This window comes from Astyanax mexicanus, chromosome 3 (genome assembly GCF_023375975.1).
Source record: "Astyanax mexicanus isolate ESR-SI-001 chromosome 3, AstMex3_surface, whole genome shotgun sequence".
Taxonomy (NCBI): Eukaryota; Metazoa; Chordata; class Actinopteri; order Characiformes; family Acestrorhamphidae; genus Astyanax; species Astyanax mexicanus.
In genome coordinates this window covers 2,242,684-2,265,095 of record NC_064410.1, presented here as the reverse complement: position 1 = coordinate 2,265,095, position 22,412 = coordinate 2,242,684, and the positions used below count along the sequence as shown (strand labels likewise).

Here is a 22,412-nt window from a genome sequence, read left to right as displayed (position 1 = left end):
CTCCTGGTGCAAAAATTCAAGCAGTTCAGTTTGGTGGTTTGATGGTTTGTGATCATCCATCTTCCTCTTGATTATTACATTCCAGAGGTTCTTAATTTGATAAAATCAAAGAAACAGATACTTTTTTTTTAAAGTGGTCTAAGAGTTGTATATTACCAAAGTGAACTTAATAATACCTATTCAGTTTTATTCGGTTCAGCATTCCTAAGGTCATAGTCTTAATAATAATATACTGTTCTATATGTCCAAAGATATGAAGAGACATCAATTATTATTATTAAGTACTAAAAATACACTGATAATTCTTCTAATTAGTGATTTAATCTGACATAGGTGTCAAATTGCATCCAGCCCTGAGAAAATAAAAAGGTCAGCAGAAAAAAGGACAGGAATCAGGAGTTTTTCTTTTTCAATGATTCTCTTTAAAGGTGCATTCAATACAGTGTTCCTGAAGAGTTCTACATTTGAAGGCTCGAGCATATTTACATACGTCTTTTTTTTTATATTTATATATATATTTATGTACAGTTCTTATAGAAAAAAAAACTAATAAAAAATAATCAGCTTCTTATAGCAGCAAAAGAAACTATTTAAAAGAAATATATACAACTTTCAAATAACAAGGCATATATATATATTATATAGTACACTGCAAATGTTCAGGTATTTCTTCCTCAACACACTTTTCTTTTCTTTTCTGTTCTTTTCAACCATGTTAAACATCCACCAACGTTTGTTTTTTAAACTTTAAAACCATCATAAAACGTGGGACGGTTGACTTAATAAGGGCGAATGAAATAATAATTAATTAAAATAAAAAAAATCATTAAAAATCATTAAACAAAAGTGAGGTGGTGAATTGTATTTTTTTTAACATTCTTTTTAACGTGAATGATTATTTAGCTGTTATTGATCATAATTTTATTTTTTTTGTCATCACCAGTACATCCATTAAAAAAATAAAATAAAATAAAAAGTGACGTCTACTTAAACTCACTCAAACTCAAACTTACGCTTGAACTTGTGAAACGTGAAACACGTGCTGTAAACCAGGATCTGTAGACAGACATTCTCATAAACACAAATGCACGCTCGTTAAACCTTCAACCTTTTAAAAGCACACTTCTTCACACCTTTTGCATTCAGTAAATCTGCAAATATCTCTCTCTTCACTTAGATTTTCTTTAAATAAAGTCAAAGCATTTTGTTTCACAATAAAGATCTCAAAAAAATAAATATCCACAGCTTTTTTTTTCTCTTAAACAAGATGATTCTTTTCTTTAAACTCTGTGGTGGGAGGGGCGGCACTCCGGACAGAGACTTAAGCCACTATAGAAGCTACTGAAGGTCCTTCACAGTCCGGATGGATACTGGTGGTCTTAAGTCTGCGTCGCTCGAGTGCGTCCTCTATGTGCAAGTCGTTTGCAATGTCAGGTCTTCTGCTCGTATTAAAACAATACAACAACGGATACATTCATTCATCGCTGGACGTTCCCACTTTAGGAAAACTACAACTCCCAGCATGCCATCGTTCCCAGCAGTCCGTATCTCTGGGAGCATCGTCATACATCATCATCACCTCCTTGCATCTTCTGATTTAAAACACTAAAAAAAAAAAAACTAAAATAAAATAAGCACGGTGCATTTCTTCAAGTATTTCAAAAAGAGAAACTCTTTTCATTCTTTCCAAGCCAAAGTATCGCCCACTCTTAAGCAATGAATACATTTCTTAAGTAGATAGAATACGCCAAAAACAGCCTCTCATGCACTAGCCAATATATAATATTTATATCTATTAATATATTTATATATATAGATAAAAAATAACCCCCCCCAAAAATAACTAAACAATCACCACCCTGATGTTAAAGGGGAATTACACACATTTTTTTTATATATATATTTCCAAATAATTAAATATAAATATTTATCACTGAGAAAATACCAACTTTGGTGAAGTTTTAAAAAACATAAAGAGAGAAAAACATAAAGATAAAAGATAAAATTTAATAATATGTTTATGTTGATTATTAATACACTGACTGAGTCTAATAATAATAGTAATAATAATTACACACTCTCTTACAGTGCACAGTAGACTCTTAACCTGGGGTTTGTCGACCTCTACAGGTACCTGGTGGTACTGCAGGATGGGGAGGAGGGTTTACAGCATATTTGCCAGTTTTAACCCTTTTTTACCCATTTTTTTTTTCAAATGTTTTGTTGCACAGAACACTAATTGAGACCAACTGTTGCGTGTCAGAATAGATCATAAACATAGTTTAGCCCCGCCCACTGCACTGGAAAAAAAAAAGTAAAAATACAAGCTTCTTTTTACTAATTCTTTGTGATTAAGAACACTTTTTATCATTTTATCAGAAATAAAAAAATTGAGTTTGAGTTTAAAGAATTGGATTAATTTTACATATAGATTTTTTCACTGGAACAAAATTTAGGTCTGAAAGAATTCAATTAAAATAGGGCTGACCGCAATTAATGAATATTTTGGTAGTCGACTAATTTTTTTTTTTTAATGATTATTTTTTGGATTAGTCGATTAGTTGACGATTTTTGCCATGTTGTTCATTTTTAAAATGATAGACAGAGCTGAACATAAGATTTAAAGCCATTCAAAACGTATAGATGTTGTTTAAATGTGGAAAGTGCTGATATTTACTGATTAAATATGTCATCCGTTGTGTTTGGGCACTTTAACCCTTTCAGACTCTGCATCCATTGCAGTGGATACAATCTATTTTCTTTATTTTTAAATGTTAAATTGCACAGAACACTTTTTTTTACTGTTTAGGGATGGTTTAAGAAATAAAAAGGCCAATATAAAATATAAATAATTACACAGATGCTTTCAATGCAAGGGAAATAAAAAATAAACTATAAAAGATTTTATAATATTTTATAGTAGAATATATTAGAGTTTTTTTTTCTCCCGTGCATAACAGACAGAAAGCAGCATTCTTGAATTTTTTCATCACTGTAGATGAAATTAAGGTCTGAAAAGGTTTTTAATGGTTTTTGTAATGCGATGCTGTTACAGATTAACGATTAGTGAAATTTGTAGTCGAAAAATTTAGATAATTACCATTACTCCACTGTGGGATAGTAAATATAAAACGACTATGTTAACATTTAAACAACATGACCCCTGATAATAAAAATAAAAATAATTAAAAATTAAGTTTCTCCTCAACAATTGTCTCTGCATGTTTAAACTTCAGTAACTGAATTATGCAGATTTTTTAGAAAAACGAGTGTAATTCCCCTTTAACACGCTGTGAGGCAGGTAACATCATTATTGCAGCTGATTTGTCAGAAATGCGGTGTGTGTCGTGTCGTGTCACGTGTGTGTGTGTGTGTTTCTGTTTTCAAGTTTGGTTTTATCATCTTTTTATATGAACATTCTAAAAGAACAGGTTGCAGCTTATGTTTTGGGTTTAATACTATAGAAAGATACATAATCGGTAAAAATCTGCCTCAGTGGAAAACGGTGGAGTATCTTCATAATGTGCTGGACATGCGTGAATGTACTCGACGTGCTGGACAGCAACACAAAACAGGAAGCAGCGTCGTGTCTCAGTAAGTATTACGACGGCGTCCTGATCTGAGGTCAGTGAAGGTCAGTAGTTCGTGGACCGTAGCCAGATCAGGGCTGCGTTATTGCACACCACCCAGAGTCTCGTATAGGAGTCCCAAAAAACCAACAAAAACAAAAACAGCTGAAAAACAGACCAGCTGGAGACGCTGATGATGATGTGCTGCGGGCTGTGGAGCTCAAAAAACGGGGGTAAAGGGGGTTGAGGGGGTATGTAGTGGTGGTTTAGGGGTTTGCAATGGTGGTTTAGGGGGTCTTGGTCGTGGTTCAGGGGGTCGTAGTTATGGTTTTAGGGGGTCTTGGTCATGGTTTGGGGGGTCTTGGTCATGGTTTAATGGGTCTTGGTCATGGTTTAGTGGGTCTTGGTCATGGTTTAGTGGGTCTTGGTCATGGTTTAGGGGTCTTGGTCATGGTTTAGGGGATCTTGGTCGTGGTTTAGGGGGTTGTATTGGTGGTTTAGAGGATCATGGTCGTAGGTTAGGGGGTTGTAGTAATGGTTTAGAGGGTCATGGTCGTGGTTTAGGGGGTTGTAATGGTGGTTTAGGGGGTCTTGGTCGTAGTTTGGGGGTTGTAATGGTGGTTGAGGGGGTCTTGGTCGTGGTTTAGGGGGTTGTAATGGTAGTTTAGGGGGTCATGGTCATGGTTTAGGGGTCTTGGTCATGGTTTAGGGGGTCTTGGACATGGTTTAGGAGGTCTTGGTAATGGTTGAGGGGGTCGTAGTCATGGATTATAGTGGTTGTGATTGTTTTTGAGGGGGTTGAGAGGGTTTAGGGGGTTGTTGTAGTGGTTTAGGGGGTCGTGATAATGGTTGAGAGGGTTCAGGGGGTTGGGATGGTGATTAAAGGGGTTGGGATGGTTTTTGAGGGGGTTGAGAAGGTTGTGGTGCTGGAGAAGAAATGGACGTGGTTGAGGGGAGGGGCCTAAAGGTACTAGGTCAAAATGTAAAAAAAACACTACCAGTAAAACTAAGGTGCTCCACAGCTTCTCAAAAGAGAAAGAACAAAACAGAGAGATGATTGAAGAGAGAGAGAGAGAGAGAAAAAAACAAAAACTAAAAAAATCAACATTCATCATCTGGATTCGCCTCACAGTTCAAGTTCTGCCAAAACACAAAAGTGCCAACAGGTTATTCAAAAAGGCCGTGCGTCAAAATACTTCTCAAAGCACCGTCCGCCTGGTCGCCTCCACCATCGAGCACAGGCACTCAGACGACGCAGTCTCAACACAATGGCACAGTTTCAAAAACACAAACTTCAAAATGTGCAATTCAGAAACGAGCAAACGAGGAGAGACGCCGAGATCGGCCACTTCACAGCGCTCTCCTCAAAGTTCCTCCTCCTCCTCCTCCTCTCCTCCTCCATTCTTCAGTTATTAATTTCTCTCTTTGAAAGTTCACTTGCAGCATCAGGTTTTGACGTGTAGTCGTAAAGCGCTCGCACTAACACCATCGCTTCAGGAGAAAGGAGAAAGGGACTGTAGACGACGCAGAGTGTGATCTTCAGTCACACCTCTAGACAAACACAGACTCACTGTGGAGCTGGGAACCCTGGGAAATATAGGAATCTTTGAGGGAGAAGAAATTCAGGGATTCCTTCTCCCAGCACTGACCTCAGCAGTCCTGCACCAACACAAACACTTCAGTTACACAGAAAACCAACAATAAAACTGAAATGAAGAGACGAGGATTCGTGTCTCTGCTTTTAAACCTTTGGGCGTTTTCCTGACCGTCGATCGTCAGGATTAACTCCACACTACCCTTTCAAATAAAGCTGAAGAGGCTTAGACCAGAAACACACTCAAAACACACGCAAGAACGCAAACGTTTGTGGTTAAAACATCCAGTACTCACGGGGGCGATAGAGGAGACAAAATATATCGGCATGACAGCTGACTTACAAATCCCCCTGACCTAGTGCCAAAATGGTGTAAGTGACACTAGTAAGGAACAGGGGTGTCGCCATGTTTTCCTTCTAATTCAGAAAGTATTTTTCTTTAATTCAAACGAGTGCTGGATGTTAATCTACACAGATTTCTCTCCTGATTTCCAGATTTCCACTAAGGCTGGGTGCAGCAAAATCAGCATTAGCATTAGCATTAGCTGCTAACTGCTAGCGGCAGTTATAGCTAGTAAATACAAAAATTCTATTAAAAAAATATATATATATAAATATGGAAACGATCAAACATTTATGGTTAAAACATCCAGTATTCTGAGGAGACAAATTATAAAGCCATGACTGAGTTATGAAGCTGAATTACGAAGCCACCTGCGCTAATGCTAAAATGCTAAGAATTAGCATTAGCTTGTTCTCGCATCGTGTAATGCTGAACAATTTCTGAGCACAAAACCTGGCCGTCGTCGAAATGTTGAAACGTCTGCGTTTGCATTCTTGCGTGAAATATGTTTCTGACCTTATTTTTAAACTACAAAAAACAAAACAAAACAAAACAGAACAATAATAAAGTACTGATTAAGTAGCTTGTCATTGTACTGGGCAACTTTTTTTTTTTTTTTTACATTTTAACATTGTCCTCTCCTAAACAAACAAAAACAGACAAACAAACAAACGAATAAAACTATATTTTAACATAATTAACGAGGAAACAAACAAACAAAAAAAAAGATTCCAAGCGATTAAGTTAAACAAAGAATTTCTCTTTACATCAGATTTTTTCTTTTTTCTTTTCGTCCGTCTTGAGCTTGGAGTGGAAGCTGGAATTTTGCTTGGACGAAGTGCATGTTGAAAGAGAGAGAGAGAGAGAGAGAGAAAGATAGAAAGAGAAAGAGAGAGAGAGAGAGAAAGAAGTTGAATTTTTTTTTTTAAGAGTCCTGCCCAGAGCTGCCCTCTGGAGGCCCTGAGAGGGAAGAACGCCCGTCCCTGCCTGCCGCAGCCCTGAGATCCGCAACACGAGGCCATATAAACCACAAACCACAAACGAACGGCCCGAAACAACGTGAAACAAAACAGAGTGAAACAGAAGCTGAACTTCGCTAAGCTGCTCTTAGCTGCCGGCCGAAGGTGATGAAGACGATGGTGGTGAAACGCGTCACAGCGTGGACTCGCACTCCACCGCGCAGGTGGTGGTGGCCGCGCCCTTTTTCGTCAGCTTGAGGACGCTGGGTTTCTCGGTCACGCTGAGCTCGCCGTGGCCGTTGCTGGACGAGGTTAAAGCTTTGGACTGTTCGCCCTTCGACCCCTTGCCCTCTCCGGGGTAGATGACCAGGAAGCAGGCGGTCAGGAAGCCCAGGAAGGAGCCGCCGGACGCCACAATGGGGATGACCCTCACGCTGCCCACCGCGTCTACCACCGCCCCCAGTGCTGACGCCACCAAGATCTGAGAGATGTAAACCTGGCATGACAGGATGGCGCAGTCGATGCCAAAGCCACGCTTGGAGTTCCCAGGGCTGTGGTGGATATACTGCGAAAACATAGAATAAATAGAAGGCTTGTTTAGTTTATATATATATATTAGCTTTTAAGTCCAGAAGTCCTGCTGGAAAATGAAATCTGCATGTCCATAAAAGTTGTCAGATTTTAAAACATTCTGGAAAAACGCTGCACTGCACCCCAGCAGATGACATGGCTCTCTCTTGTTTCTTACTGAGCAAATAACAATAAACTCTTTGAATCTTTGAATTTTAAAACCATTCAGTATCATATTATCATTATGAGATATGTGATGTATACTGTATTTTTCCCACTGTGTTATAAAGCACACCGTATTATAAGGCGCATTAAGTGATGCTAGTAAGGAACATGGGTGTTGCCATGTTTTCCTTTTAATTCAGCATGTCTCTCCGCTGGGTGATGGTGGGGAGTAACTAAGTTATGTAAAGCTAAGCTAAGTAAACAAAACTGTAATTCTTTAAAAATCAATTTTCTTTTAAAGTTAAACGAGTGCTGGATGTTAATCTATGCATATTTCTCTCCTGATTCCAGATTTCTCTTCTTTGAGTGAGTAAAGCGCTTCTGTTTATTTACAGTAAGCTTAGATTTACAGTTTTCCACTAAGGCTGGGTGCAGCAGCATTAGCTTTAACGGCTAACCGCTAGTAAACGCCATTCAATAGCGCTACACTGATGATTAACTAGAGGTTCATCACACGTAGCTCGTTTCAACACAGTACAGCTACAGTCAGATATACTCATCTCTAAATGTCAAAAGTTAGCCCTTAGCGAGGTTAGCAGCTAATGCTAATGCTGCTCCAGCAGTGCTAGCTGGGCTTAACAGCAGGCTACAGGCCTATAATACTCTGAGCGGCAAAAAAACTAGCGCTGTGGTTAGTGGCTAATGCTACTGCTACTACCTGACTGGTAGAATTCATACATAAGGAGCACTGGATTATTAGGTGGACTGATGATTTTAGGGAAAATTAAAGGATTTTAAGTGCAGCTTATAGTGCAAAAAAGTCGGTACTCTAAAATAAAGCCTAATCATAAGCAGAGTCATCCTGTGGGGGTCTCACCTCTTTGATGTCGTGGTACTGTCCCAGCAGAGCGTAGGGGCAGTAGGAGATGCTCATGGAGATGACGCCCATGCTGCTGATCATCACCATGGACACATAGACGTTGGGGAAGAGAGCCATGACCGCAGTACCGATGGAGAAACCCAGCGTGCCCAAGATGTAGATGACCTTTATGCTGAGGTCAAAGTTGTCCAGGTACTTTTGGAGTAAAGCTAAAGAAACAGAAACAAGTTATGGGTGAAGTGATTTCTGACAAAGTTTCCTGTTAAATGCGTACGGTGACTAATAATTACATTATAGCAACCACAGCACTCAACTGAAATACAGCTTTTGCTGTTTACAGGTTTATGTTTAAGTAAAATGAACATTGTTTTATTTTATAAACTACAGACAATGGCTGAAATAACAAAAACAAAAGATGCAGAGCTTTCAGACCTCAATTCTCATTTCTAATGCAAAGAAAACAAGTTCATATTCATAAAGTTTTATGAGTTCAGAAATCAATATTTGGTGGAATAACCCTGGTCTGGTTTTTAATCACAATTTTCTTTTTTTATGCATCATGTTCTCCTCCACCAGTCTTACACACTGCTTTTGGATAACTTTATGCTGCTTTACTCCTGATGCAAAAATTCAAGCAGTTCAGTTTGGTGGTTTGATGGTTTGTGATCATCCGTCTTTTTCTTGATTATATTCCAGAGGTTTTTAATTTGGTAAGATTAAAGAAACTCATCGTTTTTAACTGGTCTCTTATTTTTTACAGAGCTGTATGTGTGTCATGTTCTGTTGGTGTAAAATCACCTGAGCAGACAGCAGCAGTGGCAGCGTAGATGACCAGCCCCCAGCAGCCCATCTGCACACCTTTGTTGTAGTTATACAGTAATGTGGAGTTGGTGGGAGCCTGAAAAAACACAAACGTAGAGAGTTTTTTTTAAACTCAAGTTAGATAATGATCCTGTCGATGGAGAAGTTAAATTGATTGGAAAGTGTCCATCTTAGCGTCTTACCGTAGGATCTCCTTCATAGATGACCTGTCCCATGAAGTCTGTGTAGAACACGGCCTCAGCGATGATGGAGAACCAGGTAAGCAGGTGGCAGGCGCAGAGCCGCAGCAGCTCTTTGGGCATCTTAAGCATGGACATCCACAGGAGTCGCACTGTAGTCTCGACCTCGCCCTCCTCGCTCTCCGTGTCCCCGCTGGACGTGGTGTTGCCGCTCTGGTGACGAGCTCTCTGCCGCTGTCCCCTCCTCTGCCGCTGCTGCATCTCATAAATGTCGTTCATGCTGCGCGACGGCTTGATGAGCACAGCGGCGTTGGCTCGGCGGTAGCGGTAGCGATGCGAGCCCAGGCGCCCGTAGTAGGAGAAGGTGCAGGACGACTGCCTGTAGAAGGTATGGCGACGTCGCCGGATGGAAGCATTGGTGCCGGGAGCTTTGGTGCCGTTGGACGGGAGCGGTCGGGAATGACCGTTAGATCCGCCGAGCCCAGCCGGATGTCCGTTGGGAGCCTTGAACTCACTAGAGTGGAGTGGAGCCTCCTCACCTTCTGGATCCGGCTCGGGTAGAAAAGCTGAAAGACGACTGAATCGGCCATGCAGAAGCTCCTGGCTGCCGGCACTCACGCTGCTACTGCGGCGCGGAGGGGAACCGTGGTAGGACGAAAGACGCTCCTGAAAGCAGAGAATGGGAATTTAAGAGAAACTGAAGGCGTATGATTATTCTTTTTCTTCGTTTAAGTTTGTTATACAGGGGTTGGACAATGACAATGAAACACCTGGTTTTAGAGCACAATAATTTATTGTCCTGACGGACAGTTTTGGTGGAAACAGGAGAGTTGAGGTGCACATCGGACTGTAGCCTGCTGCTAACTCCAGCTAGCACTGCTGGAGCAGCATTAGCACTAGCTCTTTCGCCCTTCAGAGGTGAGTAAATCGAACCACTAAATAATATCGCCCTGGCTTACCGGAACACTCAGGGTCCCCAGTGTAGCGCTGTCAAACCGCTAGAGGTTAGCCACTTATGCTAATGCTCCAGCCTTAGTGCTGGAGAAATTTGGGAATCTAAGCTTACTGTAAATATACGGAAGCACTTTACTCACCCAAATAAACAGCTTTCAGGAGAGAAATCTGTGTAGATTAACATCCAGCGCTCGTTTGATTTTAAATGAAAGTCTTTTTTTCTTATTACAGTTTTGTTTCCTCAACTTAGCTTTACTTAACTTAGTTAGCTACTCCCCCAATACAACTTTTCTGATGTTGTAAAGTGCAAAGCGGCAGGATCGAGCAACTTCAGCAGCATGGTTTGTAAATGAGAGTTAGTTGATATTAAGAAATAAAGCGATTATCATACCTGGAAGATGGACGGCTCAATCTGACGCAGGAACAGCACCTCATGGTCCAGGTGATCCAAAGTGGCATCGGCCATGGCGAGCACAGAGTCGCTCTTGCTGCGCACCAGCTCCACTTCCAGATAGTCCAGATCCAGCTCGTGGTCGGAGCGGCCGTCAGCTGAGGGAGCAGAGCGGTAGTACGGGTCATAGGGTTCATCTTCCTGGATCAGATCGAACGGTGGGCCGAGCAGGCCGTTCATCTTGACGGAAGAGGAGGCGGCGTCGTCGTCAAGACGGTCCTGCTGAGGGCTGTACTGCTCCTCCTCTATGCTGAAAAGGTGCAGCGTTACGGAGATGATGAACAGGATGGCGGCGAAGACGAACAGGATCTGCTCTTGAGATTTGAAGGCCTGGCCGAGGAAGGTGTGTGTCCAGTCGAGGCCACCGAGAGCATATCCAACAGCACCTCCCAGTCCTGGAAATAAAGAATTAGAGTACAATTTCAGTATTGTATGAGGCGCACTATCAATAAATGTCTATTTTCTGTTCTATTTTCATACATAAGGCATATCTGATTATAATTATTATGCAACACTAGTAAGGAACAGGGGTGTCACCATGTTTTCCTTTTAATTCTACTGTAAGTGTAAGCAAAGTTAAGTAAACAAAACCAAATGTTAATCTACACAGAATTCTCTCCTGAAAACTGTTTATTTGGGTGAGTAAAGCGCTTTCGTTTACTTACAGTAAGCTTTGAATTTCCACTAAGGCTGGGTGCAGCAGCATTAGCATTAGAAGCTAATCGCTAGCGCTAGACTGAGGAGCCCTGAGTGTTTCAGTAAGCCAGGGCCATATTATCTAGCAGTTTGTTTCATGTAGCTTTTTTAACACAGTGAACACAAAGACTACTGTCCAATATACTCCCCTCTGAACAGCAACAGATTCAGTGCTTAATGCTAATGCTGCTCCAGCAGTGCTAGTCAGGGTTAGCAGCAGGCTATAGGCTGACAAGGCACACTGATGATTTTTCAGAAAATTAAAGGATTTTAAGTGCACCTTATAGTGTAAAATATACTATATATATCTCGCCTCCAGACAGAGCACGCCCAATTGTGCTCTCTCAGGCTTCGGCTGCTGATGTCAAAGTAGTGTGACCAGAGATTTAAAATCACAATCCTTTTGCTATAGCGTCAGATGAAACCAGCTTGAGATGACGACTGCTTTGTAACTGTGGTTTTGAAACCAGGGGTATTATTAAAGAGCATTAATGAGTTTCCATTTGCTGCAGTAAAAGCTTCTAATAAGTGAAGGAAAAAACATTTAAGACATTTAAAGCTCTTCTTCGATTGCATTTAGAGACAACAGCATTAGTGCAGGCGGTAATGATGCTGGATAATTCACTGTGGCTCACCAATATCACAAGCATATTTGATGGCTCTACATCCCTCCAGCAAATGCAGCTATTATACCTCTAAACTTACATTTATGGGCAGCTGCATCATCAATGCTTCATTACAGAGCTTATTATAATGTACCTTTAGGCCCATCCCTACAGTATATGTGTATATGTGTGTATATGTACCTGCTGAGAAGGCGTGGATGTTGAGGGCCATGTCCTGCTCCTCTGTGTCGGCCACATCCAGCAGGTAAGCTCTGATTGGCCCTTCAGCCGCATCGGCACAGAAGTCCAGCACCACCACCCCCAGCACAGTCAGCACGATGCCTATAGGCTGCCTGTTCGGCTCGTCTCCTATAGCCAAACCTGTCAGATAACAAACACACCGGACAACATGAGAATCAGAGCAAACAGAGAGAGAGAGAGAGAGAATATAATTATATTTATTTTTATATAATTAATTATTATAATTACACTGAAACACTGAAATTTACTACAGGAAAAACAATCATTAACACAATAATGTTTACTCAAATTTTTAATATCGAACCTCCTTCCTACAGCCTGTACATGTTTTCCTTAAATCTTATTTATTAACTTTTATTCTATTTATTTATTTATTTTTAAAATATTTTTGTATTATTGGTATTTAACTTTTTAACGTTTTGATTAGTTTCTTCTTCTTCTTCTTACTATAATTTTATTACTTTTATTAATTATTTTATTTATTTTGGTATTTATTTTAATTTATTGTATAATTATTGTAATACATTTGTTTTAGCTTAATTATAACTGTTTTTTGTTGTATTAATCTTATCTTCTTTTGATCTTAATTTCTTATCAAATAAACCAAGTTTTATTAGTATTATTATTATAATTTATTTTTTTTATTATTTTTTTTATTAGTATTTTTATTAGCATCTTTTTCTTATTATATTTTATTTATTTGTATTAATTTATTATTTTTACATTCTTAATCTTATATAATTTTTATTAATTTTATCATTTCTTTGCATTCTTAACATTTTACTTTACTCTTTTTAGTATCTTTTTGTTTATTTTATATTTTATAAATTCTTTACTTTTTAAGTGTCAATTTGTCTTTTAGAATTTTCTATTTTACATATATATTTTATTCTTCATATATATATATATATATTCATTTAAAATTTGTATTAAAAAAATATTTTTACTATTTTATTCCCTATTATTTCCAGTTTCTTATTAAACGTTTTCAGTCCATTTTAAACTGTAAGCTGCATAGTAAATAAGGGTCACCCTCAATGTTTCACAGACTAAAAATAAAGGTTGATTGATTGATTGATTGATTGATTGATGGAACAGTCCTCTTGGTAAACATTACTGATTCTCTGATTTGAATTCACTCATTTGTCCTACTTACCCCCTCACATCTCTTAAACTAAAGCAGGACAGATTCAGAGAGATACAACCTCATTACATCTACACTGACCTGAACTCTAATTACAATCAGCCCCCAACCATCAATTCATCAGTAACTGTGTGTGAATATCCACCATGTGTTTTTTCTGTGTGTTTGTGTGTGTGTGTGACTGCATGTCCAGATCCGGTATGGATTACAACATACGAGCCTGTCCATGTGTACATGCATGGCACACACACACACAGAAATGGGACACACACCCTGGGGAAATACACACATCTCATTATGTATCTCTCTGCTGTGACCTTGGTCCAGACACATGCTAGATTGTGTTGTGCTGCTCAGCTTTATAAATGTAGCAACGCATGTGTGTGTGTGTATGTGTGTGTATGTGTGTGTATGTGTGTGCGTGCGTGTGTGCATGTGTGTGTGTGAGTTGGATTTCAATCTGGATTTCTTTTCTATTCTATTAATTAAGGCTGTGGCCTGAAAAACATCCTATTTGCATCATTTTTGTCATATTTCAGTTAGTTAAACATAATTATAAGCATATTACTTTTAATAGGTGGAGATATTAGTATGATATCAGCAGAAAACATAAGCTGAAGGTAACAATACTGAATTTAAACAAACATTTGTTAAATTACAAATGTATGAAATTCTTAGGCATCAAAAAAAAGTTGATATTTAAGCTTTTTATACTGGACATTTTTTTTTTTTTTACAGTTTACAACTTAAGTCCATATGTGTCCCTTAATTGTTTTAATGTATTTAATATTAATCTACAATGTAGAAAAAAATTAAATAAAGAAATGAGCTATTTTTCACTGAGTCTGACAGTTGTTCTTTTACATGATGGATGGACTTTTCAGAAATAAAATTCTAAATGACTTGAAATATTTTTTTTTTTCTTCTGTTTCTGTAAAGTTACCAGCAAAGATATAAAGTTTCCAGCAACGATATATACACTGATAAGGCCTTTAGGTAGCAGTTCTGTGAGCATTCTGTTGTTTGTATGTATAATCTATATTTGTTACCATTTTTATTGTCAGTGCCGTAAAAAAAAAAAAATGCACGGAAGAAATGACAAATAAAACACAAATAAAGAAAGCGAGAGAGAGACAGAGAGAGAGAGAGAGAGAGAGAGAGAGAGAGAGAGAGAGAGAGAGATGGAGCGAGAGCTGGGGTGAGTAGTAAGCAAAGGCTTTCTTCCTGACAATGGAGCCGGAGCACAGCGCACTAACGCTGCAGACAGGAGACAGGAAGTTGTTCCAGATAGCCAATGAAGGTAAAAAAGGGGCACAACAGGAAATATTTCCCTGTGAACTGGTTCCTAGTCCTTTCCCATGTCACCAAGACAGACAGGGTTCACGGTCACAAACAAACAGCGCTTACTACAGGCACTCATCTCCTCTCTCAATTCAATTCAATTCAATTTAATTCAAAAAAAGCTTTATTAATTAATTGATTTATTGAAAAACAACAATTGATCAGTTAATATCAATGCATACATAAACAATTCACATATTTATAAACACATTAATATGGTTAATTAGACATTAATTACCATTGTAATTTACTGTTTGGATTATATTAGATTATAGATATTAGATTAGATTATTTTGAAGCTCTCACCCATTAACTCTTTCTCTCTCTCTCTCTACCATCATGTCTCTCTCTCTCTCCCTGAACTCCATCTCTTTCTCTCTTACCCACAATCACTCTCTTTTTCTCTCTCTTTCCCTCTGTCTCTCTCTCCCTCAGCCATCTCTCTCTCTTTTTCTCTCACCCTCTGTCTCTCTCTCTCCCTCTCTCTCACAACCATCATGTCTCTCTCTCTCCCTCTCCCTCTTCTCCATCTCTTTCTCTCTTACCCACCATCACTCTCTTTCTCTCACTTCTCCATCTCTTTCTCTCTCTCACCCTCCATCACTCTCTTTCTCTCTCTTCTCCATCTCTTTCTCTCTCTCACCCTCCATCACTCTCTCTCCCTCACCCTCCATCTCTCTTTCAACCATCATATCTCTCTCTGTCTCTCTCTCTCTACCATTATCTCTCTCTTTCTCTCCCTCACAAACTGTCTCTCTCTCCCACCCACTATCACTCTCTTTCTCTCTCTCTTTCTCTTTTTTCACCTACCATCTCTCTCTCTCTGTTTTATTACAATTGCATTGCAATAACTCCTTTATTGTAAACTACTATTTGACGGAAGATACGGACTGTATTACAGTACTACAGAACACACATGTAACGTCATGTGTTATTGTGAATAACCATATTATATTATCGCTTAACTACAGTGTCTAAATTATTTCACTTTGTATTAATAATAATTATATTAACATTCAGATCAAAACTGAAACCAAAATTCATTTTCTGACTTAAAAACACCCAAAGTCTTATTGATCACGATTCTACAGGAACGCAGGTAAACTGAGAGCGGGAAGCAATCTGAGCTCACCCCAACAACACCTGAAACCCGTTCAATGCTGTCTCACTTCAGCCAATCAGCAGCTAATGGAGATCAGCAGCGGCCGTTCATTGATTTTCCAAGCACTCGATTGCCTTCCACTCTCTAAATCCCCATTAGCCATTCAGCTCTGAGACACAGAGTCCTAATATCATTTATACTGTAAAGAATTTCCTAACTCTGGCTCTAATGGAGGTGGAATAGTTTTATCTGTAATGTAAGTGTTTTCTAATGCAATCGGATGCAAATGTGGTTTCTTATAAATGCTTCAAACTTTCCAGTGGAATTCAGGATGAATCATCCTGCAGTAATTATCCTATATGTATACTGTATAATTCTATCTAATGATAATACAGATAACACACAGCAAAGTGTTTAGCGTATCTGAACTAAGAGCCAATTTACAGGCTAGCATGTTTTCACAGTCATGCTAAAACTTTATCGCTCCAAAATGAAAACTTTACAGTAGAATAAATCATTGCAAAATACTTTTTGGCATTTTACATTATAAAAGGCTAAAATGTATACAAAGACCGTTCATAAACAGTCTAGCAGTTCATTTTTTATGGTAATTTTTACTTTAATTCATCCATACATCATATTTTAATACATAGAAATACATAGTTTAAAGTATCAGAAGCATCAGAAGTTTCAGTGTCTCCTGTGAAAAATTAAGCATGGACACAACATTAGCATTTATTGGTCTCCTTATGGAAGGAGCACAGCTTTTAGAACACATTACATTGAAATGCAGCTTATAACAGAATAAAATGCTAACATTACTGCTAACTTTAGATAGCATGTGACCACAGCTAAGTAGGGATGCAACTATCAAATTTTTTTCTGATCAAGTATGAAATATTCTACTGAAAATTCCTTTGATTATTCGAGTAATTGGATAAAATATCCAATTAAAGAGCTATTGCTTGGTTAAAGAGCAATTAAGTGACTAAAAACTGAAAAATAAAGCCATAAATGAGCTATAGAAAGTTACTTTGAAAAAAACTTTGAAGAAGCACTTTAATTATTGAGTTTTTATACAATTCCTGCTGGAAAATGAAATCCGCAATGAAGTGCTGCAAGATTTTGTGGGAAAACAAAACTGCACTGACTTTAGACTTGATAATAAAACACAGTGGATCAACACCAGCAGATGACAGACATGTCTCTTCAAACCATCACTAAATTTTACATTTCATTTAATGTAAATCAAGGGATCAGAGTCTGGAGGAAGAGTGGAGAGACACACAGTCCAAACACACAGTCCAACTGGTTTGGAGAGACATGTCATCTGCTGTGGTGCATATATATATATATATATATATATATATATATATATATATATATATAAAGCTCTGGAGCTTTGCAAGGTGGGAATCCATTTTAATTAACCTGCGATAATTATACAGCGAATAAAAGAAGAATGGAGAAGTTGAGGTCTCAGGTGTTGTGTTGGCTGCCAGTAGAGCTATTGCTCTGAGAGAGAGGTGTGGTGCACTTCACAGAGCAAGAATTCCTGTCTGAAATAGAAAAAGAAGCAGCTGACCGGTGCTGCTCGCGGCGTTCTGTTACGCCGTGCCAAGAGCTACGGCGTTCCTGTGAAAAATCACACCGGCTCCAAGCTTTCCCAAAGCCCCCGGGCTGCAGCTCCAGTCAAGCGTAGCGTCGGAGGAGTTTTATGAGAAATTAATGCTGGCAGAAAAGTGATCTCACCGTGGAGGACTGTAACTCTGGAGGGTTTCTTACGCTTTCGTGCCACGACTGCGGATAAAAAACTTTCTGAATGAAACACTGCCTTATTTCTGACGCAGGTTGATGTTTTAAAAGGAGTAATAAAAGCCAAAAGCATCTAAAAGTGTGAATACTGTCAAATATGTATCATATAAGTATGTAAGATGACTGCAAAAAAAAAAAAAACAGCATTTAATTTTGTAATTTGCTGTTGAAATTAAAATAATAAATCAAACTTCACTTTCAAAATTCACTTTCCTGGCTTTTGTTCTAATGATCACTTATATAATGAAGGTAAAAGCCAAGTAGCATTAAGAAAGAAAATAAAGAGATTCTAATTTTAATATTAGAAAAAAAGGTTCTTCTAAAAACTGTGCAAAATACATTAAAAGCTAAAAGACACAATGACTTTTTGGGATTAAAAATGTTCCCTTAAAAGAGTCACTAAACCCTAAACCATATTTTTTCTATTAATAGCTGGAATGTGTTTCTCTTTCTCTCGCTTTTATTGTGTTTTTTATTAATTTCCACCACTGCAGCGCCCTCTCAGGTTCAACTGTGCTATAGGCAAGAGTTTTTTTTTTTTGCACAATATGCAAATCAGTCAATCAATCAATAATAACCCCCTCCAGTGAGTCTCACCGCTATCAGAGGCACACTGCTGCTGCAGCTCAGCCAATTAGCTCTCCTTCCTGCCCCACTCCTAAACCCATACATCACCCAGTGCCCCTTCCGTTATTTAGCCCCTCCCGTATATTATAAATACTGCATTTCACCAAAGCAAGTAGGGACCAGAACAAAATGTCAGAAAATACATTCAATCAGGTCCTGCAATTTTCAGGAGTAATGGTGGGGCATTCATCCCTAAGAACACTACACCAACTGTTAAACATGGTGGTGGGAGCATCATGCGTTAGGTGCTTAAAACAGTTGGGTCCGTGCAAGGAGACTACTTATTCTATTATTCTGCCCAGATGAGTGTCAATAATACATATTAATGTTGGATCAACAATATTTCTGCCATATATGATGCTACCAAAGCCAAGCCAGGTTAAATATTATGGGTTCTATATGCTTTATGCACATTTCTGAGCCTGCTTTGATTTTAGAAAACTGTCAAAAATGTGAACTTGATTAAAATATATATATATATATATTTTGCATGTTCAACATTAGTTCATCCCAGTTCATACCATTATAAATGTATGTAAATGTACACTGTATATTTGCGTATTGAACTCACCTATTAGTGATCCATTAAGAAAGAGTGCGACCCCGAGCAGCACACCCACACACAGTGCCAGAATAAAGGGGCGGCGGCGACCCCAGCGTAGCGTACAGCGGTCACTGGCCGAGCCAATCAGAGGGGTGAACATCAGACCCAGGATGGGGCTCAGGAACCACACCAAGCTGTAGTATTGTTCTGGAAGACCTACAGAGAAGAGGACAAACGTGGAGGTTAATATGAGGCTCAGATCACCATAAAACACAACAAAAAACCTATTTATAAGATAATCAAGATAAAGTCAGGTTTGGCTATAATTCTGGCTAAAATTATCTGTATAACTAAAGAAAAATCCCAGGTTTATGTCAGACTGTTGGAATTAAAGGATGCAGATATGGAAATGTATTAATTAAACTGCAGACATATTATTCATTCATATATTACTTAAAAGAGCCACTAAACCCTAAACTATATTTTTTCCACGAATAGCCGAAATACATCCAATACATCAGCTCACAGATGCAGCCTTGTGCTGATCCACATCACCCTAGGAGTGATGAGAGGAAAGAGCGCCATCTACTGTATCCACCCAGAGAGAGCAAGACCAATTGTACTCTCTCTCAGGGCTCCGGCAGCTGATGGCAAGCTGCATGACCGGGATTGGAACCAGAGATCTCCCATAATGGAGACCACTCGGAGCATATTTGGACACATTTAATAAATGTTTGCATATTATATCAAACTATTTTGTTAAGTAAATGAGGAAAAAATATAGATATATACAATACGAGCCGTCAAAAAAATGATTCAAATGTACTAAAATTTACATTTTTCTTTCACACATTCTTTACTGCTGTCTAGACGCTTTCTATAGCGCTTGGATTTCCTTCTCAACACATTACCCAACACACTCCCACAAATTCTCAATGGTGTCTAAATTGGGTGATTGTTTTGGGAAGTACATCATCTAAACGTCCTCACTCCTCAGCCCACTCCATCAATCACAGGATCAGAGTTAAATAAAGCGTCATGGAAAACACAGCCAGTAATCCTATGAAGGGCTGCCAAACAGCCCAGCTGGTAAAAACAGCTTACGAAGAGTCATTTAGTTACGCTTATCCATCAAACTAAAGGAATCGATGCCTTGAAACACTTCCAAAAAAGCTACTATAGATCAGTAAGATCAGTATATAATATATATATATATGCATCATATTTAGTTCCTTTCAGTTTATATTCACTATAAGCTTCCCGTCACACGATGCTACCAGTTAATCATGTCTAGCATGTGCTTAGTTTAGCTATACTAAACTAGCCAACCTCTTTTTTTAAGGTGCTGCTAATGCAACATTGACTCAAACTGATTCCAAAACCCCCAAACTGTGATGTAACAGTCTTAACCTTTTTTATATCTTTTTAAGTTTATATCTTTTAGGGCTAAACATACAACAGCTACTTTAGCAGAATAAGTTATTTAAGCGAGCTAAAAAAAGCTAAAAGCCAACCAGAGAAAGGACAATAGCCAACTCGAGAAATCAATGCTGTGATCAGCCAGTGTAAAAAAGCTAAACATTTTTTATTATTTTGCTATTTATAGGTACATGTTTAAGTTTTGGTTTGGTTTTTAATCACAGTTTTCATGCATCTTGAAATGTTCTCCTCCACCAGTCTTACACACTGCTTTTGGATAACTTTATGCTGCTTTACTCCTGGTGTAAAAATTCAAGCAGTTCAGTTTGGTGGTTTGATGGCTTGTGATCATCCATCTTCCTCTTGATTATATTCCAGAGGTTTTCAATTTGGTAAAATCAAAGAAAATCAAAGTGGTCTCATATTTTTTTCCAGAGCTGTACATTTAGTTAGTTGATTATTTCTTGCTTTATTGTATTTTTCATTTTCGTTTTTCGAAGAATTTCACTCTACAAGAAAACTTGTTTCCTTACTGTGCAGATGACAACAAACTCTTTAAATGTAAAAGAGTCTGTTACTCGATAAAATAATCATTTTTAAACTAAAATTTGAAATTCATACATTAACTTATTTGATATTATTGATAATCGCTCAGCGTTAGTTCACATAAAATAGATTGTAACAGTTGCAAGATACAGTTTTCAGTGGTTTGGTTTGCTGGTTAGTTTATGGAACCTGAGCAGATCTGCACCCGACGCTATTAACAATCATTCAAACACAGACCAGGCTAGATCTGATCGTGCACAGTAGGTCAAAAATCGATGTATTTGCCCTCAACCTTCCTCTGACCCTGCCAAACACACACACACACACACACACAATACACACAATACACACAACACACACAATACACACACATAACACACACTCTCCAGGACCTGATCCAGTAACAAACAGGCATGTATTTTTAATGAACTGACCACTGGGCCGTTTGGCAGCCTTTTATAGGATTACTGACTGCGCGCTGTTTTCCATGATGCCTAATTTAACTCTGATCCTCTGAGTGACTGACTTAAGAGACACTTATCACTCAACTACTATACAAATCATAGCACACTCACACACACACACACGTGAAGAACATCTCTTTCTAATAGTTATGTCCACTAAAGCTGTTCTGTTTATTTTTTTTTTTTATTGTACATACAATAACGCACCACAATAAGCTCCGAGACAAATGATAAAAAAGATAACAATAATACAATGAATGCATATATAATACAATAAATATAGCAAGCTATAAATTATGTTTATAGTTAGTATTAAAAAGGAAAATTGCAGTATAATATAGGGTGTTTAGCAAGAAGGAGAGGAGGAAGAGGAATGAGTAGAAGGAAAAAAAGGAAAAGAAATGGTAGAAGAAAAAAAGGAAAAGCAAGAGTAGAAGGAAAAACAGGAAAAAAAAGAGTAGAAGAAAAAGAAGACGAAAAAGGAGTAGAAGAAGAAGAAGAAGAAGAAAAAAGGAGTAAAGCAAGAAGAAGGAGAAGAGGAATAAAAAGCAGAAGACAAAGCAGGAGAAGAAGAAGCGAAAGAAGAAGCGGAAGGAGACAAAGGAGAAGAAGAAAAAGAAGGAGAAGAAGGAGAAGCGGAAGCAGAAGAAGGAGAAATAGAGAAAGCGGAAGAAGAGGAATAAGAAAAGGAATGAGAAGAGGAACAGAAAGGAGAAGAGGAAAAGGAAGGAGAAGAAAAAATAAAGAGGAAGAAGAGGAAGAAGAAAGGTGTTTATGACCCCTGCGTAACCTCGACCAGTCAATCTAGCCAGCACTCTGTCTGTGGGAATAGCAGCACAACAACAGTGATTCAGCTGAGCTCTGTGTGTGTGTGTGTGTGCGTGCGTGTGTGTGTGTGTGTGTGTGTACATGTGCTGCACAAATAAAAGCCACCAACACACCAGGTAAAGTGAAAAAGCCTGACATCCAGCATCATAATATGATTGATAAGTACTTCAGAGAGCACACACACAGACACACACACACACACACACACACACACACACACACAGCTGCCAGGGCTGTTACGTGAAGCATCTGTTGCTGTAAGTGGGTGTGTGTGTTGGCTGGTGGCACCAATAGCAGAGCCAAAGTTGACTTTCATATCTGCAGCCTCAAACACACACAGAGCGTTCCAGAGAGTGTAGCAACATGATAATAACACCCAGCGCACCCCCACTGACTGATAAACCACCCGGGGGGAGGAGCAAGAGCCTGAGCGCACAGAGCGCTAAACAACCATAACCTCAATTTACACCCAGTCTGGTCCTGCTGTGTGAATTAAACTGCTGGTGCTCAGCTTCACCATGTCTGAGCAGTACA

At 38.6% G+C, this 22,412-nt stretch overlaps 1 protein-coding gene across 3 annotated transcripts in view; it reads right to left on the bottom strand.

Annotated features, from left to right (window-relative positions):
- Nucleotides 1–399: 399 nt before the first annotated feature.
- Nucleotides 400–22,412, bottom strand: part of LOC103041321 (solute carrier family 45 member 4) — a 74,756-nt gene continuing 52,743 nt past the window's right edge. For all 3 annotated transcript variants that reach the window (XM_022668554.2, XM_022668556.2, XM_049475720.1), the window contains exons 4-10: nucleotides 18,649–18,837; nucleotides 11,989–12,168; nucleotides 10,427–10,881; nucleotides 9,085–9,747; nucleotides 8,879–8,978; nucleotides 8,078–8,289; nucleotides 400–7,030 (exon numbers count right to left, since the gene is read on the bottom strand). In XM_022668554.2, coding sequence (XP_022524275.2) covers nucleotides 6,659–7,030; nucleotides 8,078–8,289; nucleotides 8,879–8,978; nucleotides 9,085–9,747; nucleotides 10,427–10,881; nucleotides 11,989–12,168; nucleotides 18,649–18,837 — 2,171 coding nt within the window. In that variant the 3' untranslated portion in view covers nucleotides 400–6,658. The remainder of the gene's footprint in view (nucleotides 7,031–8,077; nucleotides 8,290–8,878; nucleotides 8,979–9,084; nucleotides 9,748–10,426; nucleotides 10,882–11,988; nucleotides 12,169–18,648; nucleotides 18,838–22,412) is intronic.